The 19185-nt window shown below is 29.1% G+C and overlaps 1 protein-coding gene across 1 annotated transcript in view; it reads left to right on the top strand.

Annotated features, from left to right (window-relative positions):
- Positions 1-9025: 9025 nt before the first annotated feature.
- The window catches only part of LOC135950564 (homeobox ARX homolog alr-1-like), a 54416-nt gene continuing 44256 nt past the window's right edge, over positions 9026-19185 (top strand). Inside the window, exon 1 of the mRNA XM_065500100.1 lies at positions 9026-9185. Within this exon, the coding sequence (XP_065356172.1) occupies positions 9026-9185 (160 nt within the window). The remainder of the gene's footprint in view (positions 9186-19185) is intronic.

The following is a 19185-nucleotide window of genomic DNA, read 5'->3' as shown; positions in this document are numbered from 1 at the left end:
AGATAATCACTGATATAGATACTTCTTTGCCAACTGACTATCTGTTGTTAGAAATGAAAAAAATCTATGGATAGATATAATAGAATAATTCAATTATCAAACAATTTGGCCATCGAAACGTATCTGAATATTGTAACTTTTAGAAGAAATATTATGAAGAAATTCCCGACAAACATTTCCCGAAAATTAACAAAAAAATATTCCCGGGAAATTTTTCCCGCGTAGGAACCCTACACAAGACATACAATTTTTGACGTGTTTTTTGCATAATCTAACTTTTTTCCAAAATGGGCACTTTTTTAATTGTTTTTTGCTCAAAAGAAAGCTTCTGCCTATTTCTTTAAAACTTTTTTGGTCTCTTAGTCGGATGCGAGTGGGGTATATATCAAAATAAATACTTTGCAACTCAAGACATTTTTGACATTTTTTTGGCAAAATCAACTTTTTTTAAATTTTCTTGGCTTTTCAGAAAATAAACTCGGATAATCCTGCAACGCCTATGTGAATTTTCATGCCAATCGGATCAACCGGTTAGAATTGGCAGATTTATTTCTAAAATATTTTGTTTCCGTTCACTAGTTTTTCATAATCAAAAACTAAAATAGGTGCCCGTATCTTTTATTTAAAGCCGAAGTTAAAGTTATGTCAAGGGAAAATTAATTAAACATATGCTCAAAAATTAATGATTCAATTCTTGGAAATTCAAAACCAATGAAAATTACCATTAAAACCTTAAATATCAAACAAATTTTCAATAAATGTTATTTTCTTCATCCAAACAAATCAACTAAACATATTACAGATAATTTTACAATGTAGAAAAAAAAATTCAAAATAATATTGAATATTTTATTTATATTTTCAGATTACATTAAAGGAAAACAGTGTACCAATCGATTAAAACATATTGACACTAATAAAGATAAATCCGATAATATAAATGATTCAAGAAGCCATATTCGAAGATGTAGTTCCGATAAAAATATTTTTGAGCATAGTGACAATACTATAGAGAATGGTAAATATAATCACTTGGTTCTTAATGTCGATTTAAAAAAAAAAACAAATATAGAAAGCATTAATTTTATTTAACTGTAAATCAAATAAATACAGTCGCACACGGTTAAAGTTATAATTTCTTGCCAACTAGTAGTTACACTGACAGTTTTAGCAGATTAACCCCCATTTTCACAATCTCCGATTATCGTTTTTCGTAACGATATACATACTTCCAATTAATAGAATTTTTGTATGAGAACCAGTGTTGCCACCAAGAAAATTATAAACTACACATCCTCATACCTAAATTACACATACGAGAAAAAATTACACATGTAAATAAATTTTCGTGATTTCAATAGGAGAAATTGTCATGAATATAAAAGGTTTTTCACAGTTTGGACCAAATACGATCACTTTATTGTCAATGGACAATTTTCACTTGCGGTAATTTTAATTTATCCAGGAATTGGATATATTAGGGTATTAAAAGAAGGTTAGCAATCTCTTTTTTTTTAATGAACTTTTCTAATTTAATGAATTCTTGAGATCAGTCAAATATGTCAATCCCAAATACGCTTTTATCAAATATTAATCAATGTTTATTCGGAGATTATTCCATTGAAAATTGTTACATTTGTATTAAAAATTTAACAATATTGAAAAAATAGCACACTGTTTGCTTTCGAATTTGAATTTATTCCTATTTTATATAAAGTGCTTTGAAATCAGTTTTGTTTTCAGTTTCAAAGATAAATATTTTTTAGTATTTGTTTAAAAATTATAGCTCTGACCATTTTCCTTCACAGTAAATACTTTACCAGTAAAATCTTGTAACGTTTATATTTTTAAAATTTGTAGTTATATATTTGAAATAAAGCTTCCAAAATAGTAAATAGTAAGTCAATTTTATTGTTTATTATTTAAAACACACACCAGGAACTAGACAGACAATAGCATAAACACAAAACAGTTCTTACGGATAAAAAAATAACTAGTAACAATTTGTAAAAAACATTTTCTCACACAAATTCCTACGATCTTGTTTTTTTCTGTTAAGATTGGCTAACGTTACCCCGAAATAACTGCAATTACCGTTACCGATATAATAGTTTATATCGTTATCTGTAAATACCGCTACCCTTATTCTATAAACAATTTAAAATTATAAAAATACAAATTTTCGATTTTGGGTTATCTTGAAAATTAACGTTTTTCCAATAACAATTTTTAATAACTTGTAAAAATGTATAGTTATTGAATACTATTTGTTGTTTTATATTTTTTTCATGTTGGAATTAAAAGTCTTTAATATAAACCAAAATTTAGTTTCTATTACCAATATTACGCAAACAAAACTATCACAAACGGCGAAATGTCCACTTGGAAAACCAAACGTAGCAATCTCCAAATTACTTATCGTATTTTTCTGCAAACCTTAATGTTAATTTAGTTCAAACTAGATTCATATCTTCATACATATAATTCCATTATACTGAGTATAGGAGTAAAATATAGGATAGTAGCTATTCCCTCATATAAACGTACATATTTATTTCAGTCGGTTTTGAAATCTGAACAATCCATAATTCATTTAATTAAAATCCAAAATATAGATAAAAGACATACATTGACAATTTATTTTGGATATAATTGGAATTTAAAATTACACGTGAATTACACATTCACTCAATTACACATGGGCTACACATCCAAGTTAAAATTACACACAATATGTGTAATTACACATGAAGTGGCAACACTGATGAGAACTAGGGTTTGGGGTTTCCCGGATAATCTTATTTCCCGGGAAACGGGAATGAAAAATTTCATTTCCCGAGATTTTTACGAATTTTTTTTACAAAATTGTTTCATTATATTAAAAGAAAATGAAAAACAATACATTACAATTCAATTCTACTAACATAAAACAAAAAACATGTTGGAGATAATTTTTTACTATAAAATTAAATATTACCGATATGCATGATGTAGAGCTCTTGTCCTGGTAATAGAGTAAAAGAGCAATTAAGTGTCACAAAATTTTATAAATTGTGAATGTACCAGACACCGAGAAAACTCTTTCGCTTTAAATAGGTGGATGCTTTATCCTTAATAAAGCATTATTAAGATAATTTAAATTTTTTTCTCCGATTGCTACTTGCTTCAAATAACGCTAATTCCCGCTTAAAACGAGTTTCGGCATTTGATTTTAAATGTCTAGGATTTTCTTTTTCAACATTGATTGAGTAATATAATTCGTTTTTAAAATGTTGATCCATTTGTATTTCGGAAACATCATCATCATCGCTTTTATGAGGGAACATTGCGGCCAAATAGGCGAATGTATGAACATTGTCTTTTTGTATTATAATTTAGCCTATTATGTTGTGAAATTATAAGGAAATTTACATAAGTTGCTGTTATATTGTTTATTAACTTTACCTTTTATTGCAAGAACCATATTTTGCGAAATCGTAGAATTTTTAGATAACAGCTGTTCATAAAGAGTGTTCATCATAGCAAAATGTCGGCTCAATGCTTCTACTGTATCCTTAGTGGGTTTTGAAACCTCCACTAATATTTGGAACAAGCCATTCATCAAACAGAGATGTTATATTTAAATGTATTAAAGTATTTTTAATCAGTTCTGCTAATGCGTTCGAAGTATAAAGACGTGTGTATTCTCGTTATTACAAGTAATATTCATAAAATCAAAAGAATTTCACTTTAAAACAAGAAACAAAAAATTATATTTTTTGCTTCCAATAACAACAATAAATTGTTCACCAACTTAAAAAAAAACAAATTTAAAAAAAACAACAACATAAAACGTGCATTGCCTACTGAAGATGTTAACGCACCATGCGTTAGCATCAAATCAAAATTATCAACAAATTACTTCTTTCCGTTACAAGCTGTTGATGATAATAATGAAGATGAAATCTGTATACAAAAACCAACAAAAGTTACAATATCACCAATTACTGTTTTAAAATGTAAAATAGAAGAATTACATGAAATTTGTAAAACAAATAAAATTAGTGATTATTCTATAAGAAAAATTTCAATCGGTCTTAAACTGTTTTGCTGTTCTAAGGAAAGTTTCGATGCGCTATGTACTGCACTTACAAACTCTTATGAGTTTTTCACATATGCAACCAAAAGTGAAAAACCCTATAAAACCTTACTGTTTGGTCTTGATAAATATGACCCTTTAATAATCAAGAAAAAACTGTTAAACATGGGCTTAAAATGCTTAGACGTGAAGATTGTAATTAAAAAGAGTACCCACAACACCGAATATTTTATTTATGTTGTTTATTTCGAACGACAGTCTATAACAATGAAAGAATTAAGACAAAATTATTCTGTCATAGATTATGTAAAAATTAAATGGGAGTTTCAACAAACCAAAAAAAAACAAAATCACCCAATGCTACAACTGTCAGATGTTTGGCCATGGATCTAACAGGTGTAAAGTTAAAACGTTTTGCGCAAACTGTGCTGGCTCACATAAAACCTCCGACTGTAAGGAAACCACTATTAAATGTGCAAATTGCAATGGCAACCACAAATCTTCTTCCGAAGTCTGTCCTAGTAGAACAACATATTTAGAAATTAGGCAACGATCGATACCTACTTCAAGGCGTGCTATATCTAGAGTTATTTATAACGTTAACCCTGGCAATTATAACAGGAATTTTCCGAATACACTTCTCCAAAATACACCAGAGACTGCAAATATATGGCAACCCAACAACAACAACAGCAACAATAACAATGTCGTCAATAACAGTAGCAATGAGTTATTCACGTTGCAAGAAATTAAAAGCTTGACTCTTGAGCTTATTACCAACCTTCGCAACTGTCGGAGTAAAGCTGATCAATTCGAGGTAATTGCAAACCTCGCCTGCAAATTTCTCTCATAATGGCAAATGACTTAATTATCGTTACTTGGAATGCCAGAGGCATTCGCAACAAAAGTTTAGAATTGTTCCAATTCTTAAATAATCACAGTGTGGATGTTTGTTTAGTATCAGAAACATGGTTAAACCCTAGTATCTCTATAAAACACAGAGATTATTTAATTTATAGAAACGACAGAGAACTTTCTAGAGGTGGCGGAGTGGCAATTATTATCAAGAAAAACACAAAACACACATTATTACCTATTGTTAATACTCATTTTATTGAAAATATTGGAGTCAAAATTTATACTAATACTGGTAGCTTAGATATTTTTTCTTGTTATTTTCCGGGGGGCTCAGCTGGTTCTGACTGTAATAGGAAACAATTCTTTGCATCTGATATACGTAGACTCAGCACTATAAGTAACAAATTTATTCTTGGTGGTGATTTTAACAGTAGGCATCAAAGCTGGGGATGTTTAAGAGCAAACTGCTGGGGAAACATCTTAAATGAAAAGCTTATATCATATAATATCGATATTGTCTATCCCGCTGATAATACATATGTGCCGTCTAGTTTTAATAGGCAGGGATCTACTCTTGATTTTTTTAACTAATATTCCGGATTTAATCTCCCCCGCGGTTGTTCTGAATGATTTCAGTTCTGACCACCTACCGGTCCAGGCAAAACTCTCTGATGAAGTGCACAGAACAAACTTTTTTAAACTTGATTATAAGAATGCGAACTGGTTAGCTTTTCGAAGGTATCTTACAACAAATACGAATATACCTGATTCGAGGAATATTACTTCTAGGGAACAGACAGATTCCGTAATTATACAATTTAAAGATATCATTAATGCGGCAATTAATATTAGCGTTCCAAGGAAATCATCTTCTTTGCGAGCAAAACCCCTACCAACGTATCTGAAAAATTACATCCGACAGAGAAATAATTATCGTAGAGACTGGCAAAGATACCGAAACTATACAGACTTCATTCAGATGAAAACTCTCAGCAAAATAATAGGTGTGGAACTTGAAAGAATAAGAAATAAATATTGGACTAATTTACTGGCAAATTTGGATAAAGGTTCTACTCCTTTCTGGAATATAACCAATATAATTAGGAAAAAGCGCAATTCTGTACCTATTTTGAATCATAATGACTCTCGTTACACTACTAACACTGAGAAATGTAATTTAATGGCTCAAATTTTTGCATCGAATAATATTATTTCCAACAATTCAGGTGACGATGAATTGGATTTACAAGTTAGTGCTGCACTCCAATCTTTTAGACTAATTACTCCAAATATTCCTGATGATATGGTAATATCCAAATCACAAATACATTATATAGTCAAAACGCTCAAACCAAAAAAAGCTCCAGGAATGGACGGAATTGCAAACCAATGGCTTAAACATCTTCCAGAAATATCGCTCCGGTTCTTAACAATTATTTTCAATGTATGTCTTAAAATAGGCTATTTTCCACTTGAATTTAAAACTGCTAAAGTTATTCCTATTCTAAAACCAAACAAACCTCGTGATAATCCATCTTCTTATCGTCCAATTAGTCTCTTATCCTGCATAGGTAAAATTTTTGAGAAAATTATCAATCAGCAATTGATAACTTTTATTAAATCAAATAACATTTTTCCTCGTCATCAATTCGGATTCCGTAGAGAACATAACACAGTTCAATCATTAGTTCGAATCAGAAATTTGGTAACCAACAATTTTGAAATTCAAAAATCTACAGGCCTGGTATTGCTGGACGTGAAGGCAGCTTTTGATTCCGTGTGGCACGATGGACTCATTTATAAAATGATTCGTTTTAATGTTCCTAATTTTTTGATAAAAATAATAGAAAGTTTTCTCCATAATCGATCATTTAAAGTTCACATTGGATCGTCGTGCTCGGAAGTATATAATATCCCTGCAGGATGCCCCCAAGGTTCTTGTTTATCTCCCACTTTATACAATCTTTATACGTCAGATTTTCCCAACCTAGAAAACTGCACTATTTCCGTCTTTGCAGACGACACAGCTGTTTTGTGCTCAGACATATTATATACAAATATTAGAATAAACTTACAAAAAGCTATGGAAACTCTGTCTCGATATTTTAATAAATGGAAGATAACTTTGAATGATAATAAGACGCAAGCAATATATTTCACGAGAAAACGAAAAGCATGTTATATTCCTCAGGGCAACATTTCGCTTCTCAATATGGAGGTTCAATGGGACCAGAAAGTAAAATATTTAGGTATAATACTTGATCCGAAAATGAAGTTCAAGGAGCATATACAATATGTAATAAACAAAGTGAATATTCTCACACGTATACTGTACCCTTTTATTAACAGAAATTCGAGCCTTAGTATTGAAAATAAACTGCTAATTTTCAAAGTGATTTTTCACGCGGTAATATATTATGCAGCTCCAATGTGGGCAAAGAGCGCAGCTTGTCATATTGGGAAACTGCAAATTAGTCAGAACAAATTATTAAAACTAATATTTAACCTTCCTTGGTTCTTTTCAACGTCTAGACTTCATACAATTTCAAATATTGAACTTGTCGCGTTTAAGTTAAATAGACTGACGACAAATTTTTTTACCAGATGCTCCGGATCTGAACATCCTCATATTAATGACTTATCAGCGTAGGTAGATATATGTAGTTGTAAGATGTTTTTATTAAAACTATAAAAATATTCAAATAGGTTTTTTCAAATTTTGCCTCCAATAATATTATAAGGTACATATATACTATATTTTGTAATTATGTAAATAACTACTTATTATTAAGAAGAAAAAGTTGTAAAACTTGAACTATTTATATATATAATTTTAAAAGATAGGAAATATACTATATATTATTGAAAATAAATAAATTGAATTGAAGTATTTTTAATTGATTTTAAATTTCCCGTTTTTCCCGGGAAAAAAATTAAATTTCCCGGGAATTCCCGGCAATAATTTTACGGGAATTCCCGGACCCCAAACCCTAAAGAGAACTGTCAGTATATCGTCACGATAAAAAATAACCAGAGATCGAGAAAATGGGGATAAAGATTGTAATATCAATAATTTTTTGATATTACAATCTTTTTGATAAATTAAACGAATTTCTGGGCACTTACATTCAAAATGGGATCCATTGAAGAAATGCAAAATTGGTTTTTGAATATGCCTGATGTGTTTGCTTTGGAAACAATTTCGAAGCCTGTTTTCATAAAATCAATAATATTCTCATCAAATCATCAATAGGCGAATTAGTTTAAAAAGTTTCTATGTTATTTGATAAAAAATACTGTTTTATTTTTAAAAAATTCCAAAAATGTTTAAGAAAATTATAAAATAAAAATGGCTAGAGGAAATAAAATGGCTAGCCATTTTTTTATGGCTAAATGAAAATAAAATCGCTAGATCTAGCCGGAAAATGGCTAAATTGGCAACCTTGCCTGAGACACGTTAATGACCTGGCGAATTTTTAATAACTTTAACATTTTTTGACAAATTTCTGTTTTTATGTCTCATTAGAACGACAATTACGTACACATTTCTATTATTTTAAATTAAATTGCAAAAGTAATTTTTTAATGGCAAAATTTTTACAAAAACTGGAAAAATGCATTTTTTCCCCTTGTAAATGCATCTCAAAACTTCAGAAAGCTTGTCTTAACCCCAACCGATTTACCTAAAATTTGTTCAAGATGTTTTTTTTTACTAATTTTCACCAAACTGGGGGATGAGAATGGCCAAACTCCAACATTCGTTTATTAAGGGCCACCCTAATACCCATAGCAAACAAAAATACATTATTATATCGTACTGACTTTAGAACTAGTAATGCAAAAATAGTTCAGTTTTTTCAACTAAAATATAAGACAAATTTTCAAAATTTGTACCTACATATCGTCACCTTTAATGCAAACGGACGTAACTACACAAAAATTCAAAATCGAGTTTTTGATTGACTTTATTATTATTGATTGTATAACATTTTTTGCTTCTCCTGTAAAAAAAATTAAATGTAGTTGCCTAGTAATTCATCCCCTAAAGTGAAAACGTACGCAGTAAGTACGAACCCAATTGACCAAAGAATGGGAGCAATACCTAAAAATGTTCAGCCCAAAAATAGTGCAGAAAAACCACAAATCCAAGTGGGAATTGATAGGTACATTACCGTACTGAAACGAGGACGCAGCCCAAAATCCTCAAAAGTTGCATTAACCGCAAAAGTACCTAAAGATAAGGAAATTGGTAAGAAAACTACCGAAAACAGATTTTCTATTTTGCAAGATGAAACAGCTGACCCCCAACATTACCCAAGTTGTCCAAACCCCCTCCCCTATTTATTTGAGTGAGCAAAATTCGAATGCTCTAATTAAGAATTTAATCTCGTTGGTCGGAGAAAATTCTTTTTACGTTGTACCTTTTAAGCAAGGTAACATAAGCGAGACTAAGATACAGGTAAATCATGAAAATGATTACCGTAAGGTGATGTTAATCTCAACAAAAATTAAACACGCCCAATTTAAAATATTTATTGCATCATAAAATTACGATAGAAGAGCCATATAGTAGATCTAAATTGTCAAGAATATGGTCATACTAAGGTATATTGGAAACTACCACCCGTTTGCGTGGTGTGTTGAAAATTGCACGGTTCTACCCAATGCGATAAAGTGGCCACTTAAAATCCGTGCGGATTAAAGCGAGCATAACTTTTAAATAAAACAACGTATGTTAACATTTTATGCATGAAATTAAAGGTAATTTATTAAGCTTTAACAATATTTATCTCTAGGTGTATGTGTCTTTATTACGAATAAATTTTCTGGCTTTTCTTTTTATGCCTCCCACTTCTACCGTTATTCCAGCATATTTATTCCACTTTGTTCCCATCAAAATCTGGTTGTTTACTGTACCTTCACTCTTTTTCAATTTACGTTTAACAATTGCCCAATATATCTCGATTGGACGAAGATTTAGGCAATTTGTTTTGGTATAACATCAATATTTTCTCATTATACAACTTCATAGTTCTATTTGAGTAATGACAACTTGGCTGAAACTTTGTATCAGATGTGTGGTGTCTTATTAATGACAGCAATCGCTTTTCCAAACTCTCTTTTTATATATAATTCTGAAAATTCTTTAAAAACATGTGAAAAGCTTGACTCTTCAAACCGCAGCTGCGGATTGCCTGCAATATTAATATTTTTGTTCATTTTTACGTATTCATATTTAAAGGCCACACAACCTCGAGCTGCCGAGATGTAAAAATTTTGACCTGATATCTGCCGAAAATCAGATTTTGGCTATCTTTTACCCCGACAAAGTCGGATTTTCTAGATATTTGTGCACAATTTTATCTCTAGCTTCATTTTCCATTGTGTCTACACTTTTTAAAACTAAACATGACTTGCAACTAATTGTAGAATAATGGTAGATTTGTTGTTAAAAACGTATGTAAATCTTTTTCCATTTTGATAACAGGGGGCGTCGTTATGATTACTATAGTGCGTACGGATTTTAAGTGGCCACTTCTTTATATCCAAAAACGACTCAAAAGTAAAAAAATGCAGCAATTCTGGCGGAAATCACAAATATGTTTCTGGAATGCAAACGGCATACGCCAATACAAAAACGAACTCGAATATTTTTTAAGAAGTCAACAAATTGATGTAATGCTAGTTTCTGAAACTCATTTGACGTCCAGAAGTTCATTTCGAATAAATGGATATGTAATATATGATACCAAAGATTTTCATCGAAACTTAGTGATTTCATGGATATACTCAGTGAGTATTACTCACCCCCTAGATTTTCAATTACAGAAAGTCAATATAATAGAGTAGGGATTCTGGCTTGATTTAGAGGAATTTTTTCCTCTAAAATGGCAGAGAAGAGGAATATTGAAAAATTTTTATGAGGAATATTGAAAAGCATTTTATGAAATTAAGGCAGCGAAAATTTGATGACGAGGAATTTTTGGCAGAGAAAAAGGCAGCGACAATTTGATGACGAGGAATTGTTGGCAGAGAAAAAGGCAGCGACAATTTTTAAATTTTTGTTTTCTTGCTTCAGGTAATTTGAGTAATGTAAAAAAAATGCTTTGTGTATTGTATTGTGTGGAATTGATTTTGTTTTTTTATTTCATTAGTTTTGTTGTACTATTGTGTAGAGTCTTTTAATGTAGTTTTAATAGGAGAGTTTATTTTCTTTTAATTAGTCTACATTAGGGTGTACAATTTTAATGGGAGTATTATTTTATGCACATTAAACAATATTTAGATATGGAACCTAAATTAAGATTTTCGCATTCTGAAATATTAAATAGAAATTTGTACAATATTTGAATACATTTACGCATTTTTTGTGAAAAGTATTTTCACCACAAACCTCAATGAAACAAAAGAGGAAACATATAATTCAAAGAGAAGGATTTCTACCAATTATTATTTCATACATTTTTGAAATTGGAAAAATTTTAGAAAATATGAAATAATTTATCCAAATTAACAGTTCTTAATTCATCAACTTACTATGAATTTAAAATTAAATGTTCTGATTTTCTATATCGAAAACTATTATCAATATATGGTTCACACACATATTAATAAATGATAATACATTAAACAAGAATTAGCCAAATATTTAATAGGAAGCCAAATATCATCTTCTCTTCAAACTAAAAGTTCTAAATTGTATAACCTACGTGATAATGAAACACAAACAAGGAAAATATGTAAAAATCATATTGAAACCAGAGTAGGGTTCCTACGCGGGAAAAATTTCCCGAGAATTCCCGGGAATATAATTTTGTTAATTTTCGGGAAATGTTTGTCGGGAATTTCTTCATAAGTTTTCTTCGAAAAGTTATAATATTCAGATACGGCACTGTAAATAAAAATTTTACACTGTAGTAAAATTTGACAGATGTAAATAAATAAAATAATATAAAAAGCACAGATGATGATGACGGTGTTAAAATGTATCAAAGTGGCATCCCACATTTAACCCCAACGTAATAAAGGAATAGCAAATATGTATGAAAAATGTATCGCTATCTTTTTTCTTTGATGAGGTTAAATGAAGAAAAGCTGATAGACCACTTTTGTAAACGTCAGTTAAAGTGCGGAAAAGTTTATGTTCAATGGATACAAATATGAATAAAAGTTAAGTGACACATAAAAACAGTCAGCTGTTTTTGATATTAAATGAAATCTTGCTAAATGTCAGAAAACAGCGGTGTGAACGATATACATAGATTCTAACATAGATTTCAATTGAAATCCACTAGATTTCGCTTCGGTGTAAATGCACTATAACTACGCATATTTTATAGATTTAACATGGTCGAAATTCTTAAGTTTTTTTAAATAAAAAAAAATTTATTGATTTTATACTGATTAAAACTACGACTGTGACAATACCGATCAAATGCCTCTATTAAATTAGAAACCCTTATAAAGGTTGGACCAACAACCAAATAAAGTTATATTATACTTCTTTTAAAACCCTGGTAAAATTATAAGTCAATTTATCCGAAAAAAATTTTCTGGTTTTTGGTTTAATTTAGTGTTAAAAAATTTCCGGGAATTCCCTTAAAACTATTTTTTAATTTCCTCCCGGGAAATTAGGAACCCTAAACCAGAGTCAAGTAGTGTAAGTCTTCAATAAACATATGTATAAAAATTAAAATAAATATTTTAATCCAAATTTCATCCAAAATTTAAAATAATCAATTAATGAAATGAAGAATAATAAAAATATATTAATAATTTTTAATTCAAAATCAAACAAAATACAAAAATATAAATTTTAATATTAACTACTTCAAGAGAATTAATGATCGAAATAATAATAAGGATTCAAAAAGTATTAGAATTGTGGTATTAAAGTAGCCCAGCTTCTCCAAGTTTCCAGAATTTTCAACACAACATCCATTATAAAATTCTTCACTCAATCATAACTTTGTCAAATAAAGAAAACCAAACCATTTAAATCTCACATTTCTAATAATAAAATTTATCATTTTTAAAACATAAAATTAAATCAACAACAACTCTAACCATAACATCAAAAATCCAATACAGTAATTTTGACTTACCTGCACAACCAACTTTGCACAATATTTTTTGTGCAGGTAAGTTAAAAGTGGAGTTAACATCAGTTAACTTACCTGCTCATTGATGCTGGTAAGTGCATTTAAGTTTACTGTCCAAAAAAGCAGCTAACGGCAAATAATTTACATGAAGTTTTGTGATGTTTTCCTTTAAAAATAACGACAAATTAGGTATTTTAGCTACTTTTAAAATTATTAAGAAGTTTACAATACCATTTTTTATTCAAAATCGTATTTTTCTTATTTTGTTTTGATTTAATTTTATATTAAGCAGCTAAATGAAATTTTTTCATGAAAACCAGTTATAGCTTCCAAAAGTATTATGCACTTATCTTAAATGTGCAGGTATGAACAATGCACTTAAATTAACGAATTTGTATGGAGTTTGATAAATAAATATACAAAATACAAGTTTTGTGCACTTATATGCAAAATCATACATCAGAGTCTACATCAAATAACATTTTCTTCAACTATTTCAAACTATAAACATAAACAATTTCTACAATAAAATATTCAATTAAAGTTTCAAGCCTTTTTATTTTAATTATATTTCTTTCTCCATCCACATTTTTTCTGACATACAAACAACTCAAGCCCAGCTTCTCAAAGACTCCAGAATTTCCAACGTTGACATCAACGTCTACATCAAATAATATGGTCTAAATACAAAATATTTCAAACTATAAATATTAAAAATTGCTACAATTGTATAACAATTAATGAATAAAATAATATATTCAATTCAAGTTTCAAATCTTTATAATTTTTAAATTGCATATATTTCATTTGCGTTTTATTTCTTGAATTTATTCGAATAATTTTAATTAGAAACTTTCCGCTATAAAAAACTTAAAATACAATTATCAAACCATAATGAACTAAAATTAATCAGCCTGACTACAAAAGCCTTAAAGTCGATTTTAAGTCCATAAAGTTGACTATTATTTTAAATTTCGTACCATAAAACAAATTTAAAAGATTTAAAATGTTGTTTTATTATTTCAAAAAAAGCTTTTTGTTTTGAACGTATACATGTGTATTAATTTTTTGAAATTTAATTTTTATATCTACATTCATTGAAAAATATTTTCAGTTATTTGAATGTATATGTTGAAAAAAGATTTGAAGCTTTTTTCAAATAAAGGCAAAAATTCTATTTAAATAAAGTCGACTTCAACAAAAATTAACTTTAAAATTTCTTTCATAGTTAGGGTGAAAAATTATAATATTTTCAAATAATTTAAATAATTGAAGTTTAAAAAATTATAAATTTTTTTCTTTGAAGACAAAATAAATAAATTTTCAAAAAATTATTACATAAATTATATAAATTTACCTGATGACAAAATAAGAACATTGTCAAAGGATGAAACATTTTTAAAATTTTAAGCAATTAACTTTATTTTTATACTTTCTTACTCTTCTACTTTTTTCTTTCCTACTTTTTTTTTACTTTTCTACTTTTATAATTTTTTTTTCTACTTTTTTTACTTTTATACTTTTTGTAAATTTTGTTTTATTATTTTAAAATAAGCTTTTTGTTTTGAAACTTTATGTACTTTTTGTTTTTTTTTTAAGTTTTAAAATTTTGTTTATTATTTACATTCATTGAAAAATATTTTCAATTATTTGAATTTGTTTATTTTCAAAAATTAACACTAACATTTGTTGTTAGGCTAATTAATTTTGTTGTTTCCAAAATAAAACATTTTTTAATTTTTTAAATATTATTGTTTAACAAATATTCATATTATTACAATAATAATAACTATTATCAAATATATTTGTTATCGACAAATATAACTCATTAATAAAGAATTTTTAAAATTTTGTTATCAAATTTCAAAATAGTATGCCATTCACATTTTACCTTGATAATATTTAAGGTATTTGCAGACTACTATACTGAGTACTAATAGTTGTCAAGAACTCATGTATCATAATATAGTGTATTAGATTTTCAAATAATAGCTATGATTTGATTGATATACGATTGGTATTCATATCTTGTTTGATTCAAAAACTTTTTATGTTCCTATGTATTAGGTATGTATTTATAAATACAAATAAAAAAGAATAAAATTTGCAGAAAAATATCAATTACAAAAAATAAAATATTTTCAATACTATCGTGTAAACAAAAAATGTTGTACATCAACAAACATTTAGCTTTGATATATAGTAAAAATATAAAAAATTAAATTTTCATTTTAAATCAACATTAAATTGATATTTAATATGAATTTCAAATTTATATTTAAGATCGAGAAAGCCTTGAGAATTGCGTTTACGACGAATATCAAAAGAAATTTTAAAATTTTTGACTTTGTGTTTGTTAGAATAAGAATAATAAAAAACAAAAATTAAAATGTCAAAAAATTTACAAAACAATATTTTATTTATGTTTGTAAAAATTAAAAGATAAATGTTAAATTTTTTTTTAAAATCGACTTTTCAGATTTTGTGGTTGGACTAATTATCTTTAAATTATCTTAGTAATCAGCTAAATTGATCCATAAATGGCTGAGATATAGGCAAAAACCAACTATTTTCTCGACCAATAAAAAATACAAATATTTGCAATATTACTCTTAGTAAAAGCTTAGCGAAACACCAAAAGTAAGAGTAATAATAAGACTGACTTTCACGAATTACATCATGAAAACAAAAAAAATTCAAGCGAATCCAAGGCTGCAGTAGTTTTTCAGAACACATTAATCATAGTGAAATAATCTAGACACTTCGGTTACGTGAAAAATTAGGTTTTACATATAAATTTACAGCCTGTTTTTATAAAATTGGCCAATATCTAAACAAACGATTCGTCAATAAACGAATTTATTACAAATTTGGTTTTTATAAATCACAATTTTTTTCATATGTTTTTTACGTCAAACTTTAATGTCCAAAGCAATTTGTTTGAAAATTATTAAGGGTCCTCATGTAAACGCTTATATGCCTCGTAAACTGTGCAATCTGTGCATTTTTATACTCTCGCAAATGAACTGTCAAAAAATGTATGGAAATTCGTTTGCACAACTCCGATAAGTTTGCGCGACAATTTAGACTCGCAAACTTGAATTTATTGTGCATTTGATGAATCAGCTGCTTTTGTTTACTTTTATTAATAAGAAATAAAAATCAAATAAAATATAAAAATTTTGAGCATGTGAAAATTGTGTAACTTTAGAACAGAATGATTGTATTAAATGACATTGTATATGAAAGCATTAACCAACAGCTAGAACATAAATAAAATCTTACAAACTATGTATATCACCGTTTGTTCCAAAGATTTAACTTTCATTCAACATTTTTAAAATTAAAATTTATACAATTTGAAAATTTATTTTTTAAGGCTTTTGTTGAATTTATTTTTATTTGACATTTGTATCAAATAGAGAGAAATTTAATGTATAAACTTGCACAAAATTGAAAAGGTGGGTTCATGAAACACGTCGCGCAAATTTGCACAATTGAACAAATGGGAAACTTAAGCGTTTAAATGAGTACCCTTATTAAATTCTTTTAATAAAGAAGAAAATAATATTTCATTCGTTACTGTGACGCATTGAATGAGCTAAAAGGGTGGCATGTCACAGTGTCCATTATGTCCATGGACATTATGTCATTTTGGTAGTGTCATAATGTCTATGTGTAAAGTGGCGTAAAGTCCATGGACATAATGACACTTTTGGAGTGCCATAATGTCCATGATATTTAAAAAATAATTTAAGTATTTATGTTTTAATTTAGCTTCTATCGAATTTACCGTTGTAAATTTAAAGTAGTAATAAGACAATAGCTGCGATTTTTAGTTATCTGTTATCTGAATTTTGTGGAGTTCAGACGTCACAAATTTAAAGTTTAAAAAAGTAAAAGTGTTAAAGTGTTGAAATGGGTAATGTAAAATATAAATATGAATTTAGGAATAAATTTGACAAAAAAAGAGAGTTCAATAAAAAATTTAAGAACTTTCACTTCAAAAAAATACTTTTTAATAATTTATTTGCAAGAAAGGCATTATTTAGCGAAGCCGCCTGCCGCGTTCTATGGAGAAGAAAGTCCCTAAGAGCGGCCGTAGCCCCCACGCAGAAAAACTTGATTTACAAAGACAAGTTTTTTGCACTCAGTAGCATGGCGAGCAACTATTCGGTATCGCAGAAAAAGGTATTTCTTATTTGCGGCCTGCGGCCGCTTTTAGGGGTTTTCTCCTCCATGGAACGCGGCAGACGGCTTCGCTACATGAAGTTTTCTAATATATGAATATATAAACTGTTACTAGGATCAAAAATTTTATAAAAATTAGTTTTTCTGAACAAAATTTGGACATTATGACACTTTCAAAAGAGTCATAATATCCATAAGCAAAGTGACATAGTGTCCATGGACATTATGACACTACCGAAATGACATAATGTCCATGGACATAATGCCACTTTATGGGGTGTCATAATGTCCATGGACATTATGTCAATGGACACTGTGACATGCCACCAGCTAAAAGTATTATAAAAACATGGGATGCTGGCGATTATAATGCTAAGTACACATTTTGGTGATCACGACTGATTACCCCTAAGGTCGTGTTTTGTTTGATACAATTTCTAAAATGGGTTTAATTGTGATTTCGAGCGGCCAACATACTTACTGGCCTACTGACCCACGAAAAATACCGGATGTTATTGATTTTAGCGTGATTAAAAATATCCCTAGAGAAATTATTCTAATTGTTTCCTCGCTGAAACTATCTTCAGATCACTCACCTCTCACTCATTGTTACTTTATTGAGACCCCGAGATTTGTATCCCCGACTAGTAATTTAGCGATGGCAGGCACAAGAATAAATTGGATCAAATATAAAAAATACCTCAGTACACATTGCTAGGAAAACATACCGCTAAGAACACCAGTAAACATCGATCACTCTCTTATCAATTTCGATAAAAATCTTAATCTGGCCGATAAATCAGCTCTTAAATAAAAAAACAAGAGTTCGAAGAGAGTGGCAATTGCACAGATACCCCAACTCAAATCAAAAATAAAAAGACTTAAAAAAGCTCTTTCAAAAATTTCAAAAAATGGAATCATTGAATAAATATTTAGAAAGCCTGGACGCAACCCCGCAATTGGATTACTCATTATGGCCGGCAACAAAAAGTTTAAAAGACCTGTCATATGTAAGCCCCCTTGCGAAATTCAAGTGGTGGATGGGCAAGAAATGATACTGAAAAAGGGAATCTGTTTGTTAATCAGTTGAAAAAAGGATTTACTCCGAACACATCAAATGAAGCAATTGAGTTGCCACCTGTTGTATCCCATTTTGGAGCAGCCATACCCCTACGTTTTGAGATTCGAGAGATCGAAAAGGCTATTGTTGACTTAAACTCCAAGAAAGCACCTGGTATTCACCAAATCAGTAATAAGATGCTTATGGAGCTACCCCGGATAGCAATAAAAATAATTATTTTTATTTTTAATGCTATATTGCGCCTTGAATATTATCCTCCAGAATGGAAGGTTTAACTGGTAGAATCATACAGACCCATCAGCCTATTGTCTAATATATCAAAGCTATTTGAGAAGATATTTATGAACAAGTTGTACCCGACGTTAACTGAAAACAATTGTATTCCGAATCATCAATTTGGATTTAGAAAAAAACACAGTAATATCGAACAAACCCATAGACTTGTAAATATTGTGAGAAAAGCGTTAGAAGAAAATAAATACTGTCCCGCACTCTTCATCGATATTTCTCAAGCGTTTGATAAAGTATGGTGTTATGGTTAAATATACAAATTGTGTCAAAATTTACACGCAAACACACATAAGCTATTGGAAATCTATTCAACTGGTCGAACACATAAGGTAAAAGAAGGAGAATTTTAAGTAGTGCAAAACCCATCGAAGCTGGAGTCCCGCAAGGCAGTATCCTGGGACCCTTTTTATATTTGATATATTCGTCTCATCGCACTCATACATCATATTTGCTGATGATACTGCTATTCTAAGCATTCATGAAAACCCTCAAGATGCGTATCGTTACTTACAAAATCACATATCTGTATTAGAAAAATGGTTTAAAAAATGGAAAATTAAAGTCAAGGAGCAAAAATGTACAAA

The sequence above is a fragment of the Calliphora vicina genome, chromosome 2 (genome assembly GCF_958450345.1).
Source record: "Calliphora vicina chromosome 2, idCalVici1.1, whole genome shotgun sequence".
Taxonomy (NCBI): domain Eukaryota; kingdom Metazoa; phylum Arthropoda; class Insecta; order Diptera; family Calliphoridae; genus Calliphora; species Calliphora vicina.
Note: the sequence above shows the minus strand (reverse complement) of the source record. Positions and strands in the feature narration are given on the sequence as shown.